Source organism: Rhamphochromis longiceps, linkage group LG6, assembly GCF_057381845.1.
Source record: "Rhamphochromis longiceps isolate RC_006_pf linkage group LG6, R_longiceps_female_GT1.1, whole genome shotgun sequence".
In the NCBI taxonomy this organism is placed as follows: Eukaryota; Metazoa; Chordata; class Actinopteri; order Cichliformes; family Cichlidae; genus Rhamphochromis; species Rhamphochromis longiceps.
The window spans coordinates 4156812-4173315 of record NC_140562.1 but is presented as its reverse complement, the minus strand read 5'-3'; the positions used below and the strand labels follow the sequence as shown (position 1 = coordinate 4173315).

The 16504-nt window shown below is 47.0% G+C and overlaps 2 protein-coding genes across 2 annotated transcripts in view; both read left to right on the top strand.

Moving 5' to 3' along the window:
* The first annotated feature begins 6958 nt into the window (after positions 1-6958).
* On the top strand, positions 6959-8574 carry LOC146667291 (uncharacterized). The gene is made up of 3 exons (XM_085408435.1): positions 6959-7230; positions 7933-8097; positions 8175-8574. The coding sequence occupies exons 1-3, from the start codon at positions 7174-7176 to the stop codon at positions 8340-8342; spliced, it is 390 nt and encodes a 129-aa protein (XP_085264561.1). The 5' UTR covers positions 6959-7173; the 3' UTR covers positions 8343-8574.
* A 6369-nt stretch (positions 8575-14943) lies between these two features.
* The window catches only part of p2rx3b (purinergic receptor P2X, ligand-gated ion channel, 3b), a 37154-nt gene continuing 35593 nt past the window's right edge, over positions 14944-16504 (top strand). The window contains exon 1 of the mRNA XM_085408954.1: positions 14944-15347. Within this exon, the coding sequence (XP_085265080.1) occupies positions 15226-15347 (122 nt within the window). The 5' untranslated portion in view covers positions 14944-15225. The remainder of the gene's footprint in view (positions 15348-16504) is intronic.

Genomic DNA, 16504 nt, shown 5'->3' with positions numbered 1-16504 from the left:
ATCAGTATGTGCACTGTTGGCTCTTTAGAGGGCTGCATGCAAGGCTCTCTGCTTTGGTTGCACACCCATAATCCTTCACTCTGCCTAACCCAAGTCAGATCCCAATGGACACAATTATGGTGCCATGAAGTCCACTGTAGGTGGGACAAACCAAAGAGCATGATCATAAGCCTTCTCCAAATTTACACATTTAGAGTAATTGGGTAGACTGCCTCATTTTTATGGCTGTCAAACATAAAGAGATAATAGTAAACCTTAACACGGTTATTTTAAGTGTAGGAAATGCACATTTGTTTTTTCCTGTTTACACCAACAATCCTCTCAAAGATGTAAATGGACTGATTCTCATATCAGTACTCAGAGCACTCTTCCCACGCAGAGCTGCGTTGAATCTAACGTTCAAACACTAACACAGGACCTCCCCTATCCCGAGCTACAGCCACCTCGTGTGAAATCCTTTGACCCTTTTAGACAGTTTGGACATAAGGGATGAGCAATCACTATATGATCAGATAACCATGAGAAACACAAAGAGATTCTGTCAGTATAAAGTTATCAAAGACAATATTTTATGCTCGTGACTAAATAACAGTACAGTATTCTCAGGTTTAATCTGCATAATGGATGAGGGTTGAAGTTCTGCTAGTAATTGTGACGGGTTCCAGTTATAGACTCCAGGAAATTAGTCTAATATCCATGAAGTCAGGAATACATGGACATGTGGGTGTGACTGTGCACTTGCATCAGAAATTCAAAGGTCGTCCGCCTGACTGGAAACGAAGCAGCTTTCTACAGTTTTTCTTTGACATTTGTGTAAACCACCTCTCCATCCACATCGTGATCTTTTTGATCTTTTTATAACCAGTCGCTCAGCCCCACGACGCTCTACACTAATTCAGCCTTCAGTGCTTCTGCAGCTTTTTGCTTCGTGTCCAGTGTCAGACCATTATCGACTCCTAGTAAGTGACTGCTTTGTAATGGAGGCATTCAGTGAGTTTCAATGGCATTACATAAGCAGCTATTAAATTAGTGGGAAATACTATCTCCTGGATGTGGTTTGTGGTGTGTATCTGGATGTGGAGACTGATCCACAAGCTTGAAAGTAGCCTCTCATACAAAATGACTTCTGCTCTCTTCGCTTTGGTGAGCCTTTGACATAATGGACATCACAAACCTTGCATTGTTAAATATTTATTAGGGAATTAGTCAGTGCTGTCCTGCACTGGCTCTGTAAGTGAAGTCATATTATGAAGTTGAAATGATTCAGTTTGCATTCGATGTTTTCGTGGTTAGGGTACGGTGCCAGCTATGAGAGTGTGTAATAAACAGCCATCAGCATGTTAAAGCTTTACAGTCAATGATGCAAATAGAAATAAATCAGCTGTTGTATTTTGTTGTATTTCCATTCTTTTCATTTTCTTTGTTGTAAAGCACTTTGTGATTTTTATCTGCGAAAAGCGCTATATAAAAAAATTTTACTTACTGACTGACTGCAACTGTTTGAAAGGAAAATAGGCCCCTTTCTAACAGTTTTAAACTGGTTTACTTGCACTGGTTTCCAGTAAATAGGTGTGTTAGTAATAACAGGCTTTACTCATCTGGTTTCCCTGTTTGTACGTCTTGGTCTCAATGTTAGCTACTTCTGGTTTTATTTAATGATGATAATGTACACTTTATTGATCCCCGTGGGGAAATTCCTCTCTGCATTTAACCCATTCACTCAGTGAAGCAGTGGGCAGCCTTTGGGTGCCCGGGGAGCGGTGTGTAGGGACGTTACCTTGCTCAGGGGTACCTCAGCTAGTTTATATTGTTTCTTCTCTCTGGGTACTCTGGCTTCTTTCCACAGTCCAAAGACATGGAGTCCATGGTGTTAGGTTAATTAGTGATTCTAAATTGTCCATGGGCGTGATGTGACTGCGAACGGTTGCCTGTCTCTCTTTGTTACCCTATCACTCAGAAAAATTATGGTTCTTAAATGGTTCTTCAGATGTCTTCATGGTTCTTTAAAGAACCATCATACGTCAAAGAACCTTTTTATTTTGTGGATGGTTCTTCAGCTATTACAAATGGTTCTTTAAAGAACAAAAGGTTCTTCATCCTTAGCTATCTAAGTTTGATGGTGTAAATGGCATAAATATTTAGGTAGGGGTGGGGGGGGGGGGGGGCACACACACACACACCCCTAACCCCGCAAACCCATTATGAATATGGTGAGTTAACAAACAGTAGACACAATACACACATTCAAATACTGTACTTTAGTTTTAAATTTTAATAAGGTATTACTATTTTCTACTCCAAGGCATTACTTTTGAGATTATTATATATTTTTGAAAATATAGCATAATATCCTTGAATCGCTACCTTATCGTGGTGGAGGGGTTTGTGTGTCCCAGGGATCCCAGGGGCTATGTTGTCTGGGGGCTTTTGCCCCCTGGTAGGGTCTCCCATGGCAAATTGGTCCTGGGTGAGGGACCAGACAAAGAGCGACCATATGTTCTGGACACTTGGGTAAAGAGAGGGGCTGAGCTGTCAACTGATCACCACCTGGTGGTGAGTTGGATCAGGTGGCGGGGGAGGACGCTGGACAGACCTGGTGCACCTAAACGCGTAGTGAGAGTGTGCTGGGAACGTCTAGCAGAGGGGCCCCAGTCTGCGAGATCTTCAACGCACACCTCCAGCAGAGCTTCAATAGCATTCCGAGGGAGACTGGGGACATTGAGTCCGAATGGACCATGTTCAGCGTCTCCATTGCCGAAGCTGCTGCATTGAGCTGCGGCCGCAAGGTGGTTGGTGCCTGCCGTGGTGGTAATCCCCGAACCAAATGGTGGACACCAGAGGTGAAGGGAGCCACCAGGCTGAAGTAGGAGTCCTATCGCGCTTGGTTAGCCCGTGGGACTCCGGAGGCAGCCGACAGGTATTGACAGGCCAAGCGGAATGCGGCTCGGGCAGTGGCTGAAGCAAAAACTCGGGTGTGGGAGGAGTTCGGAGAGGCCATGGAAAAAGACTTTCGGACTGCCTCGAAGAGATTCTGGCAAACCGTCAGGCGTCTCAGGAGAGGAAAGCGGTGCTCTACCTGCACTGTGTATAGTGCTGGCGGAGCTCTGCTGACGTCGACTGAGAAAATTGTCAGGCGGTAGAAGGAATACTTCGAGGACCTCCTTAATCCCACTGACACGTCTTCAGAGGAGGAAGCAGAGTCTGGGGATGAGGGGAATGACCCGCCAATTTCCGGGTGCGAGGTCACTGAGGCAGTTAAACAACTCCTTGGTGGCAGAGCCCCTGGTGTTGATGAGGTCCGCCCCGAGTTCCTGAAGGCTCTGGACGTTGTAGGGCTGTCCTGGTTGACACACCTCTGCAATGTTGTGTGGAGATCATGGGCAGTACCCGTGGACTGGCAGACCGGGGTGGTGGTCCCCATCTTTAAGAAGGGGGACCGGAGGGTGTGTCCCAACTACAGGGGGATCACACTCCTCAGCCTCCCTGGGAAAGTCTATGCCAGGGTGCTGGAAAGGAGAGTTCGTCCGCTAGTCGAACCTCGGATACAGGAGGAACAATGCGGTTTTCGTCCTGGTCGCGGAACACTGGACCAGCTCTTTATCCTCTCGAGGATACTTGAGGGTGCATGGGAGTTTGCCCAACCAGTCTACATGTGTTTTGGGGACTTAGAGAAGGCATTCGACCGTGTCCCTCAGGGTGTCTTGTGGGAGGTGTTGCGGGAGTATGGGGTGTCTGGCCCATTGCTACGGGCCATTCGATCCCTATACAACCGTTGCAAGAGCTTGGTTCGCATTGCCGGCAATAAGTCGGACTCGTTCCCGGTGGGTGATGGGCTCCACCAGGGCTGCCCTTTGTCTCCGGTTCTGTTCATAATTTTTATGGAGAGGATTTCTAGGCGCAGCCAAGTGGCGGAGGGCTTTCACTTTGGTGGCCTCAGAATCTCATCTCTGATTTTTGCGGATGATGTGGTTCTGTTGGCTTCATCGGGTGAGGGACTCCAGCTCGCACTGGAACGGTTCGCAGCCGAGTGTGAAGCAGCGGGAATGAGGATCAGCACCTCCAAATCTGAGGCCATGGTTCTCAGCCGGAAAAGGGTGGAGTGCCCACTCCGGGTCGGGGATGAGTTCCTGCCCCAAGTGGAGGAGTTCAAGTATCTCGGGGTCTTGTTCGCGAGTGATGGGAGAAGGGAGCCGGAGATCGACAGACGGATTGGGGCTGCAGCTGCAGTAATGCGGACGCTGCACCGGTCCATCGTGGTGAAGAGGGAGCTGAGTGTAAAAGCGAAGCTCTCAATTTACCGGTCGATCTACGTCCCTACCCTCACCTATGGCCACGAGCTGTGGGTAGTGACCGAAAGAACGAGATCGCGGATACAAGCGGCAGAAATGAGCTTCCTCCGAAGGGTGGCTGGCCTCTCCCTTAGAGATAGGGTGAGAAGTTCGGCCATCCGGGAGGGGCTCAGAGTAGAGCAGCTGCTGCTCCACATCGAAAGGAGCCAGCTGAGGTGGTTCGGGCATCTGACAAGGATGCCCCCTGGGCGCCTCCTGGGTGAGCTGTTCCAGGCATGTCCCACCCGGGGGAGGCCCCGGGGCAGACCCAGGACACGCTGGAGAGATTATATCTCTCGGCTGGCCTGGGAACGCCTTGGTGTTCCCCCGGATAAGCTGGAGGTGGTGGCTGGGGAGAGGGAGGTCTGGGCCTCTTTGCTTAGGCTGCTGCCCCGGTGACCCGGCCTCGGATAAAGCGGATGAAGATGGATGGATGGATAGCATAATGATAATACTAGTTATTGTAAACTTCACGTACATAACCTAATGTCAGCTAGACCGAAATTAAAATTTAATATACAGTGGGGCAAAAAAGTATTTAGTCAGCCACCGATTGTGCAAGTTCCCCCACTTAAAATGATGACAGAGGTCAGTAATTTGCACCAGAGGTACACTTCAACTGTGAGAGACAGAATGTGAAAAAAAAATCCATGAATTCACATGGTAGGATTTGTAAAGAATTTATTCGTAAATCAGGGTGGAAAATAAGTATTTGGTCAATAACAAAAATACAACTCAATAATTTGTAACATAACCTTTGTTGGCAATAACAGAGGTCAAACGTTTACTATAGGTCTTTACCAGGTTTGCACACACAGTAGCTGGTATTTTGGCCCATTCCTCCATGCAGATCTTCTCGAGAGCAGTGATGTTTTGGGGCTGTTGCCGAGCAACACGGACTTTCAACTCCCGCCACAGATTTTCTATGGGGTTGAGGTCTGGAGACTGGCTAGGCCACTCCAGGACTTTCAAATGCTTCTTACGGAGCCACTCCTTTGTTGCCCGGGCGGTGTGTTTTGGATCATTGTCATGTTGGAAGACCCAGCCTCGTTTCATCTTCAAAGTTCTCACTGATGGAAGGAGGTTTTGGCTCAAAATCTCACGATACATGGCCCCATTCATTCTGTCCTTAACACGGATCAGTCGTCCTGTCCCCTTGGCAGAAAAACAGCCCCATAGCATGATGTTTCCACCCCCATGCTTCACAGTAGGTATGGTGTTCTTGGGATGCAACTCAGTATTCTTCTTCCTCCAAACACGACGAGTTGAGTTTATACCAAAAAGTTCTACTTTGGTTTCATCTGACCACATGACATTCTCCCAATCCTCTGCTGTATCATCCATGTGCTCTCTGGCAAACTTCAGACGGGCCTGGACATGCACTGGCTTCAGCAGCGGAACACGTCTGGCACTGCGGGATTTGATTCCCTGCCGTTGTAGTGTGTTACTGATGGTGACCTTTGTTACTTTGGTCCCAGCTCTCTGCAGGTCATTCACCAGGTCCCCCCGTGTGGTACTGGGATCTTTGCTCAACGTTCTCATGATCATTTTGACCCCACGGGATGAGATCTTGCGTGGAGCCCCAGATCGAGGGAGATTATCAGTGGTCTTGTATGTCTTCCATTTTCTGATGATTGCTCCCACAGTTGATTTTTTCACACCAAGCTGCTTGCCTATTGTAGATTCACTCTTCCCAGTCTGGTGCAGGTCTACAATACTTTTCCTGGTGTCCTTCGAAAGCTCTTTGGTCTTGGCCATGGCGGAGTTTGGAGTCTGACTGTTTGAGGCTGTGGACAGGTGTCTTTTATACAGATGATGAGTTCAAACAGGTGCCATTCATACAGGTAACGAGTGGGGGACAGAAAAGCTTCTTACAGAAGACGTTACAGGTCTGTGAGAGCCAGAGATTTTCCTTGTTTGAGGTGACCAAATACTTATTTTCCACCCTAATTTACGAATAAATTCTTTACAAATCCTACCATGTGGATTCATGGATTTTTTTTTCACATTCTGTCTGTCACAGTTGAAGTGTACCTCTGGTGCAAATTACTGACCTCTGTCATCATTTTAAGTGGGGGAACTTGCACAATCGGTGGCTGACTAAATACTTTTTTGCCCCACTGTATTGTTAAAGTCACTAAAATGGCGCCTGAAGCCTGTTGTGGCGTGAGCTCTGTGTCTGCTCTAGAAACTCTGAAATTCTGTAGATCTGAGCCATACATTAAATACTCACATGAACCTGCACTTTGAATTCTGTATGAGCTGTATAAAATACAGCTATGCATAAGTGTTTTGAATGAATAATTAGATTAGATAACTCTTTATTGTCTAATATAGAAATGAATAGAAATGTGACATGAGAAGGTGTGTCTTTGACTGTACCTGCATAACTTATTTTTGGACTAGTTGGCAAGTTATGCTCTGGTCATTTGATGTTTCCAAGCTAATGTTCTTTTGTAATATAGTTAAATTTTCTTTGTATATTTCATTTATCCACCATCATACATACAAGCTAAGAAGAGGTCGTTATACTAACAAGAGGTATCAACGCTGGGCCAAAGTTCAGCACATGGTTAAAGTTTGTAATCCAGCCAGGGTCTAAATATCACTCAGCAGCCAGAGCTGAAGCAGGTAGCATCAACACATAAATCTACTCTACCCGGCTTAAATCACAAGAGCACCTCTGACCAAAAAGCTGTAGATTTTTCTTGTTTGCACAAATTAATCCAGATTCACATTAATTGTGTTCACAGCTCCAACAAAATGAGGAAGAGGAGGGGGAGAAACACAATTAGGTTGAATTACAATTGTATGGAAGCTGAGGACAAGGAGAAGGAAGCTTAGGATGAGGAGGAAGAGAAGCAGCAGGAGCATCTTTAGGGATCCCTATGATGTCATTGAGGTTTGTTTCATTAATATGGTCCTCTCACAAAGAAAGATGACTTGTTTTAGTTCACCTACTTCCTGTATTTAATAGTGGTGTGCAAAATGTTGTGAAAAACCATGGAGCAGGTACGTATAGTGCATCTGCAGGTAAATGAACATCAAATCTCTAAGACAGACTGAAATCTGTATATTTATCACCCTTATGATAAAACCCATGTCAGCCATTGGTTTATGGACTTTGTATTTTGAAGCCTCAACATTTGCTTTATTGCTGTTGCTATGTTGGGACCATATTAGGATGAGGGATCAGAATCTGGAGTCATGCACACTATTGTTTCATTTAGTGTGTATCCATAAGATTCGTACAGCAGATCCAAGTTGTGCCTTGAAAACAGGAAAGTCGTCTGCATAGAGGAGAACTGTAATAGCAGGTTTGTACAAAGTGAGGCTTTGTGCACTCGTTTTACTTCTGTCACCCTGTTTTGATGCAGAATTCATTTGAAATCAGGCAAGAACTGGACTTATTTTTTTATAATGTGTTCTTGTGAATTGATTGTGTATCGCATATGTTTGATTTGACTTTCTGCAAGACAACAGTCGTCCGCTGGCCAAAAAAGTTTTCCAAATACCTCCACGTGATCTAGCCTGGATTTAGAAAAGAATAGCAAAAAACATCTGCACCTCCTGCTTCAGATGCAATTTGTGTTTCTGTGTTCAGAGGCAGCGGCGAGAGGGGAGACCTCGGCTCATCCAGCTGGAGAGCCTGACCAGGAGGAGTCGAACATTAACTCAGCTCTTCCAGGGCACCCTGCAGACTCGGCTGTTGGCATCGGCGAGGGATGACGTGAACGCCAAACTGGAGTCCATCACAGGTCAACTGCAGGTATGCGAGTCAGACCTTCTGAGGAGGGTTTCACTTTTCTCTCTTCTTTATAATTGACTCTTTTCTCTCTCTTTCAGCTCCTTGTCTCAGAGTGGGAGGGATTTGAAGCACAAAGGGAGGAACTTGTCGTTTGGTTGGCTGATATGGATGTCCGCCTGAGTGAGGTTGACCAGCTGACAGGAAACACCTGTGAAAAACTGAAACAACTGCAGGTGTGGGCTTGTTTTGATATGACATATATTTGATATGATACATACGTCAGAGACATTGTCCTAAACTGGACTAACAAAGGACCATGAGTACAACATGAAACGTACATTACATAACGTAAGGCTGAAGTTCATTGATCATTTTAATCATAAACTTGTTGTTGAAATGTTTTTACTGAACATGCAAACATCTGCTGATGAAAATGTGTTGATTTATTGGTCTGTTATGAAGCTATTGCTATTTCTAATGTGTTTTATCACTTTCTGATGTTTTATTAATTAAACAATATATGCATTAATTGTTGTGTTATCTGTAGATATAGTATTTATATATATTTATTTATAGTATAGCAAATATATTTAATTATTACTGTTTAAAACACTAATATGTGACATGTATTAGTAGTGATGTTGTGCTGAGGGTTAAAATGCCTTTTTGTCTTTTGGTAACTGCAAAATGACAATAAACCATTAATATGTCTATGCTGTGCTCGTATTTATTTTTACCCTACTCAAATTCAATTTATGATACATTTTATTTTGAAAGATTTAAAATGTTTTTTAAAGAACCATTTGAAGGATCTTTTTAAAAATGGTCCCCACTGTCTTCCTGTCAGTTATTTTCAAGCTTTACTCTTCCCCCCATAACTGATGTATCTAATCTCATTAAAAAATCTAAGTCATCAACCTGTCAACTTGACCCTCTCCCTACTGTGTTAGTTAAAGCCTGTCTTCCCTCGTTAGCTCCTCTCATAACCAATATTATTCATTCCTCCCTGAACACTGGACTTGTTCCTGAAGCACTGAAAAAGGCTTCTGTTATCCTAACTCTCAAAAAGCCTGGTGCAGACCCCAATAACTTTGATCATCTTCGCCCAATATCAAATCTCCCCTTCATTTCAAAAATTCTTGAAAAAGTTGTCGCCGCCCAGCTTCATTTACATCTCAATGACCATAATCTCTATGAACGATTTCAATCTGGTTTCTGCCCCAATCACAGCACAGAAACTGCTTTGTTAAGGATTACCAATGACCTTCTGATGGCAGCTGATTCTGGTCTCCTATCCATCCTCATCCTTCTTGATCTTAGTGCGGCGTTTGATACCATTTCTCACAATATTCTCCTGAACCGGTTAGCTTCCATTGGTATTAGTCACACCCCCCTTGCCTGGTTTACCTCATATCTCTCAGACTGCACTCAGTTTATCCAATTTAAATCCCATTCTTCAACTCTCTATCCTGTGTCTGCTGGTGTGCCCCAGGGTTCAGTATTGGGACCTCTTTTATTCATTACTTACATGCTCCCTCTTGGTTATATATTCCGAAAATATAATATAAATTTTCACTGTTATGTCGATGACACCCAGCTCTACATTTCTTCTAAACCCAATTCATCCCTCCCACCTTCCTCCCTCTCGGACTGTCTTATTGAGATTAGACCCTGGTTCGCCTCCAATTTCCTCAAACTCAACAGTAATAAAACTGAAGTTTTACTTGTTGGTTCACCATCTATCTTATCCAAATCCCACAGTTTTTCCATTAACATTGAAAATTCTCCCACCCTTCCCTCCCCTCAGGTTAAGAGTTTGGGTGTCATACTTGATAATACTCTTTCATTCCAGTCTCACATTAATTACATAACCCGTCTGCTTACTTCCACTTACGTAATATTAACCGACTCCGCCCCTTCCTTCCTCCCCATGCTGCTGCCGTCCTTGTCCATAGTCTTATTACGTCCCGTATTGATTACTGCAATTCCCTCCTATTTGGTCTCCCTAAAAAGTCCCTTCATAAACTCCAACTTCTTCAAAATTCTGCAGCTCGGGTCATAACTTGCACTCCGTTAAGTGTTCATATTCCCCCAGTTCTTCAGCAGCTTCACTGGTTGTCCGTAGAAGCCAGGATAAACTTTAAATGTCATGGTCCTGGGCCATGTGGGCCCAGTATTCTTAGTTCCTTGTATTTTTGTATTTCGTTCCTTATTTAGACCATGTTTTCTGAGTTGCCCTGTTGTGTTGTTCCCTAAGTGTTTTCCCTTCATGGCTTTTACCCCCTGTGTGCCCCTCTGTGTATCTGTGAGCCCTCGTCTCTCCTTATGTTTTATTCCATGTTTCCCCTGCCCTTTATGTCTAAGTTCTCCCCGTGCTCTCTCTCTCCCCCCTGTGTGCCCTCTATGTATTTATGAGCCCTCGTCTCCCTTTGTGGTTGTTTCATGTTTCCCCAGCCCGTTATGTCTGTGTTTTCCCCGTGCTCTCTCTCCTCCTGTCTGAACCTCTGTGCCTGTACATGTCATGTTCAGTTCACCCCGCCCTGTCTCGTTATGATTATCAGTATCACCTGTGTTCCCCGTGTGTGCCCACTTTCCTCGTTTACCCTCTGTGTATTTCTGTCTGAGTCTCCCTCTGTTCGGCGTCGCGTTCTCCCTCATGCTGTGTGTGATTCCCCTGTGTTCCTTGGTGAGCTTTATGTTAGTTTTTCCCAGTTTAGTTTTGTATTGTTTCTCGTGGCCAGCAATAAAGCTGTGTTTTTGAGTTCATCCCCGTGTGTGTGAGTTTTGCGATTGGGTCCTCATCCTGCCTGCCACACAGCCGAAACATGACAGAAGAACGCGACCACAACATGGACCCAGCAGTTCACAACCCCTCCGCGGACCTCCAGGACGACACGACCATGTCGGACTCAGCGGACATTTCAGAGGAGGTAGGGGAGGAGCTGAACCGGCTCTGCCGCATTATGGATCGCATCATCGGATGCGCGGATCCAAGTGTGGTTTCCACAGGATTGGCGGCCGTGGACGCCGTTTTGTTGCGGGAGCCACGGTTGCGACAGCTCCCCCACCTCGTCGAGGCGTTTGACTCCCTGGGCCCCCTTAAGGAGGAGCTTCGTGCCCGTGCGCTGGCCCAGAGGGTCCTGAATGCCGCCTCAGCACCCACACCTCCGTCCCGTGAACGGGTGTCATCGCCGCTGTCTCAGGAGCCAGTAGCGGTCAGAGTTGGAACGGTGAGGCTCGCCACAGACACACCTTCCGCCCGCACCCCGCCGGCTTCCGCGTCTTCACCGCGGTCTGGCCGCACGGCGTGGCGCACGGAGACAACGGAAGCCATAGACTTTGGCGAGGAAGAGCGGCAGCAGGTGTTACGGGCTTATCGGGAGGACGAGCTCCGGCGGAAACCCTGGCTCATCCCGGAGGAGGACCTCTCACCTGCTGCACAGCCTACCAGCCGCTCGCCGTCTCCGATCCGCTTAGGCTATTTTTCGCCTGTCTCATTTCTGGCAAGGATGGGGGCGGACGACGGGGAACTCACCACTACGTCACCCTCTGTGTTGGCGCCATCAGCGCCCATCGCGCCAGCTTCCTCTGCTCGAAGGAGGCGGCGCGCCCGCCGCCATAAACCGGACAATGCTAAAACTACAAAACATGAAGTGGACGGCGGGTTCATTTTTGATAGAGCTATTTTTGTCGACCCTGAGCCTGCCATTTCTCGGACAGTTTTTTCTGAGCCTGCTCCTTTTCCTGCTCGTGTTTCTCCTCCCAGGCCAGTTCAGTTAGCTCCCTCGCAGCCACCCTCAGTTCAGTTAGCTCCCTCGCAGCCACCCTCAGTTCAGTTAGCTCCCTCGCAGCCACCCTCAGCTCAGTCTCCAGTGTCCCCCTCAGCTCAGTTTCCAGTGTCCCCCTCAGCTCAGTCTCCAGTGTCCCCCTCAGCTCAGTCTCCAGTGTCCCCCTCAGCTCAGTCTCCAGTGTCCCCCTCAGTTCAGTCTCCAGTAGCTCCAGTGCCGCCTGTAGCGCAGGCCCCAGTAGCTCCAGTGCCGCCTGTAGCGCAGGCCCCAGTAGCTCCAGTGCCGCCTGTAGCGCAGGCCCCAGTAGCTCAGCTCCCCGCGTCTCCAGTAGCCCAGTCCCCGATAGCAGTACGGTCCGCTGGTCAGCTTAACATTCAGCCAGGGGTCTCAAATCTCTCTGGCTCTGCATCAGCTCCTGCTGGGAGCTCGGATGAGCTCATCCAGGACTCCGCGGCTCCCACGCCGCCATCTACCTCGTCAGCTGGAGGGTCCGAGGGGCCCGTTCAGCCTCCTGTCTCCGCTGGAGGGTCCGAGGGGCCCGTTCAGCCTCCTGTCTCCGCTGGGGGGTCCGAGGGGCCCGTTCAGCAACCTTCCTCGTCAGCTGGGGGTTCAGGAGAACCGCACCAGCCTCATGCCACGTCAGCTGGAGGATCCGAGGGGCCCGTTCAGCCTCCTGTCTCAGCTGGAGGGCCCGAGGAGCCCGTCCAGCACCATGCCACATCAGCTGGAGGGCCCGAGGAGCCCATCCAGCCACCTTCTGCTACGCCTGGTCCAGCCTCTGCTTCTGCTACGCCTGGTCCAGCTTTGGCTTCTGCTCCTCCCGGTCCAGCTCCAGCCTGTGCTTCGTCTGCTGCAGCTCCGGCCTGTGCTTCGTCAGCTGCAGCCTCAGAGCCTTCATCCTCGCCCGGTCCGGCCTCTGCATCAGCTGCTCCTGCTCCGCCTGGTCCAGCTCCGGCTTCAGCCTCAGAGTCTTCGTCCTCGTCTGGCCCAGCCTCAGAGTCTTCGTCCTCGTCTGGCCCAGCCTCAGAGTCTTCAGCCTGTGCTTCGTCTGGCCCAGCCTCAGAGTCTTCAGCCTGTGCTTCGTCTGGTCCAGCCTCAGCCTGTGCTTCGTCTGGTCCTGTGCCCACCGGGCCATGGCCAGCACGCCTGACACTGGAGAGCCGCCGCTGCCTTCCGCGCGGCCGGCCTCCTGAACTGCTCCGTCGTCTCCCTCGCCGCCGCCGCTGCCTTCCGCGCGGCCGGCCTCCTGAACTGCTCCGTTGTCTCCCTCGCCGCCGCCGCTGCCTTCCGCGCGGCCGGCCTCCTGAACTGCTCCGTCGTCTCCTTCGTCGCCGCCGCCATTGCCTTCCGCACGGCCGGCCTACGGACCAGCTCTGTCACCTGTGCCACCCGCCTGGTCGGCCCCCCGACCGTGTGACCCGTGAACTCTTGTGCCTGTGGGCTCTGGGTCGGCCCCCTGAACTTTATTTGGACTATGGTCATGTGCTCCTGTGTTTTCTGTTGTTTGTTTTGTTTCCCGTTCTGGTCCCTCCGTCCTGGTCCCCCGCCTCCCGCCCTGGGTGGGTTGTTTTCTGTTTTTGTTTTGTTTTTCGGGTTTGGGCTGTCGGGAGCCAGCCCTTTAGGGGGGGGGGTGATGTCATGGTCCTGGGCCATGTGGGCCCAGTATTCTTAGTTCCTTGTATTTTTGTATTTCGTTCCCTATTTAGACCATGTTTTCTGAGTTGCCCTGTTGTGTTGTTCCCTAAGTGTTTTCCCTTCATGGCTTTTACCCCCTGTGTGCCCCTCTGTGTATCTGTGAGCCCTCGTCTCTCCTTATGTTTTATTCCATGTTTCCCCTGCCCTTTATGTCTAAGTTCTCCCCGTGCTCTCTCTCTCCCCCCTGTGTGCCCTCTATGTATTTATGAGCCCTCGTCTCCCTTTGTGGTTGTTTCATGTTTCCCCAGCCCGTTATGTCTGTGTTTTCCCCGTGCTCTCTCTCCTCCTGTCTGAACCTCTGTGCCTGTACATGTCATGTTCAGTTCACCCCGCCCTGTCTCGTTATGATTATCAGTATCACCTGTGTTCCCCGTGTGTGCCCACTTTCCTCGTTTACCCTCTGTGTATTTCTGTCTGAGTCTCCCTCTGTTCGGCGTCGCGTTCTCCCTCATGCTGTGTGTGATTCCCCTGTGTTCCTTGGTGAGCTTTATGTTAGTTTTTCCCAGTTTAGTTTTGTATTGTTTCTCGTGGCCAGCAATAAAGCTGTGTTTTTGAGTTCATCCCCGTGTGTGTGAGTTTTGCGATTGGGTCCTCATCCTGCCTGCCACACAGCCGAAACATGACATTAAAATCTTACTTCTTACATACAAGTGTCTCCATAAATCTGCCCCTTCATATTTGTGTGACCTGCTCCATATCACCACTGTTTCCCGCCCTCTTAGATCATCATCTGCTATTCATCTTACTGTTCCATCCTCACATCTCATCACTGTGGGGAGCAGAGCTTTCAGTCGCTCTGCTCCTCGGCTCTGGAACTCTCTTCCTCCTGTACTAAGAAATATTGACTCCCTCTTCACATTTAAGACACAGCTCAAAGCACATCTGTTTGAACTGGTTTATTTGCTTTAATGCTGATTTTATCTGTTGTCATGCTCTGTTTTGTAATTTTAACTTATTTTATGTATTTTATGACTATTGTTCCTTTTATTAATTGTGTTTTTTGTAAGGTGACCTTGGGTTTCTGAAAGGTGCCCTCAAATAAAATGTATTATTATTATAATTATTACTATTTAACTAGATTTGTCTCATTACAATCAAAAACTCATATTCAGTTTGACATATGTTCCCACATGTTTGCTGTTCCTGCTGAAATGAAGGTAAAAACAATAATAACATTTATCTAAGTAATGAAACTGGACACATTTTCTCAGTAATAGGATTAAAACCTTTTACAACATCACAATTTGATTCACACAGAAAATGTCCATCGTGCTCTGAGCAGAGACAGGAAGAGAGAGAGAGAGAGAGAGAGAGCGAGAGAGAGAGAGAGAGAGAGAGAGGAAACGAGATTGGTATTTTGCATGAAGAGAGGAGTAATGGCATAGAAAGGCGCTGCTAAATGTGCTGCTCGTACTAATTACTCATTTTTCACGACACATGAAGCCTGAAGTAACGAGTGAAGAGGAGCAGCTGAAATTAAAAGTGACTGAGCTCCTTCACACAGTGATGAGCTGCAGCTCCTGCGTTCTGTCTTGGATCTAAATCTGTCGCTATCTTTCCTATTTTCAGATCATCTGGAGTCAACTTCCAGCTTTTTTTATTTCGATTCTTCACACAGTGGAATTATTTTTCTAACAAAGGCTTGTCAAGCACAAATACTGCCAGGATGTGGTCTTGCATCACAGACTTCTTCACCTATGAAACCACTAAGTCGGTGGTTGTGAAAAGTTGGACTATTGGAATCATCAACCGTGTTGTCCAGCTCCTCATCATCACTTACTTCATTGGGTGAGTGTTTGCTTGGACTTGGACAGTACCGACATTTATCTGGTTGAATAAAACATCATAACACAAACATGTATTTTAAAGGCTTTGCTGTTCAGTGTTCTGGATTAGTTGTTACATTAGGAAGGTTTAATTCTTCACTTTATTACTTTATATTTTATTATCTTTATAAAGCCACAGTTGTGTTGGTTAAATACATCGTTCATGTTTTACATAAAACCTCTTTGTTACTAGGAAAAGTAACCCATTCACTCAGCTGTAAAAGAAAGCTAACGAAGCATGCTTAATCATCCAAGTAAGGAAACCCCAGAAAGTTGATTTGGCTCATTTGAACGTAGCATTTTGAATGGTCATGATCATGAAACTGAGCTCACGAGCCATTGTTAGTCAGTGTACTAGGTTTGGTCTTCATACAGATGTACTGTAAATCTAACAAACCTTCATGTATTACTACAGTTTGTGGCTCTGAGAGTTAGTGTCTCAGTCCGAGTACTTAGGAATTACAACTGATTACTCGCTCTAATTTAAACGTCAGCAACTGGTGAAAAAATTGAAATTGAAACTTGATCCTTTTCGTCATTTGAGGCAAGAAAGATGTGATTTGTATGCATGCATGCTCTGCTTATGCTGGATTCTGTTCATCGTGAGCTTCCTTACACACTCTAAACCTCTTACTGTCGGGTTGGGTGGTTATGTTGTAGACTCAACCTCTGGTATGTTCTTATTTATCAGGCTATTCTTATTTACAAACTAGCACCCATCAAAAAAGTATGGGAAGCTACTGTTTTGGGTGCCAAGAATTGTTCTTCTTTCTCAGAGATTCACAGTAAATTTGGAAAAAGAGCATGCAGCTCCTTCCTCCTGGAATCAGCTGGGGAACCAACTGGTCTCACTCAATGAATTTAAAGTAAATGTAAACAACTTGAATGCAGTTAATTCAGGCTCTTTGACTGTGCTTTACTGTTGTATGGATATGCATGCTCTATTAGTTTATGCAACGCATGATTGTCCTGCTGTCCGTCTTGGCCAGGTAAAAGAGATTTTTAATGTGAAGAGTTTGTCGTTTTCCTGTTTTCATAAAGGTAAAAATAATAATAGCAATACTGTGGAGAACAGTCAGAATTGTTCTTTTGGTCCATAGCTGATGAAAAATGGAAATA

Bases quoted from the DNA above. Each gene is read 5' to 3' on its own strand.
- LOC146667291 (XM_085408435.1), top strand. From the start codon at position 7,174: ATGAGGAGGAAGAGAAGCAGCAGGAGCATCTTTAGGGATCCCTATGAT. The intron at 7,231-7,932 runs GTTTGTTTCATT...TTCTGTGTTCAG, and splicing joins ATCCCTATGATGTCATTGAG to AGGCAGCGGCGAGAGGGGAG. The intron at 8,098-8,174 runs GTATGCGAGTCA...TCTCTCTTTCAG, and splicing joins CCATCACAGGTCAACTGCAG to CTCCTTGTCTCAGAGTGGGA.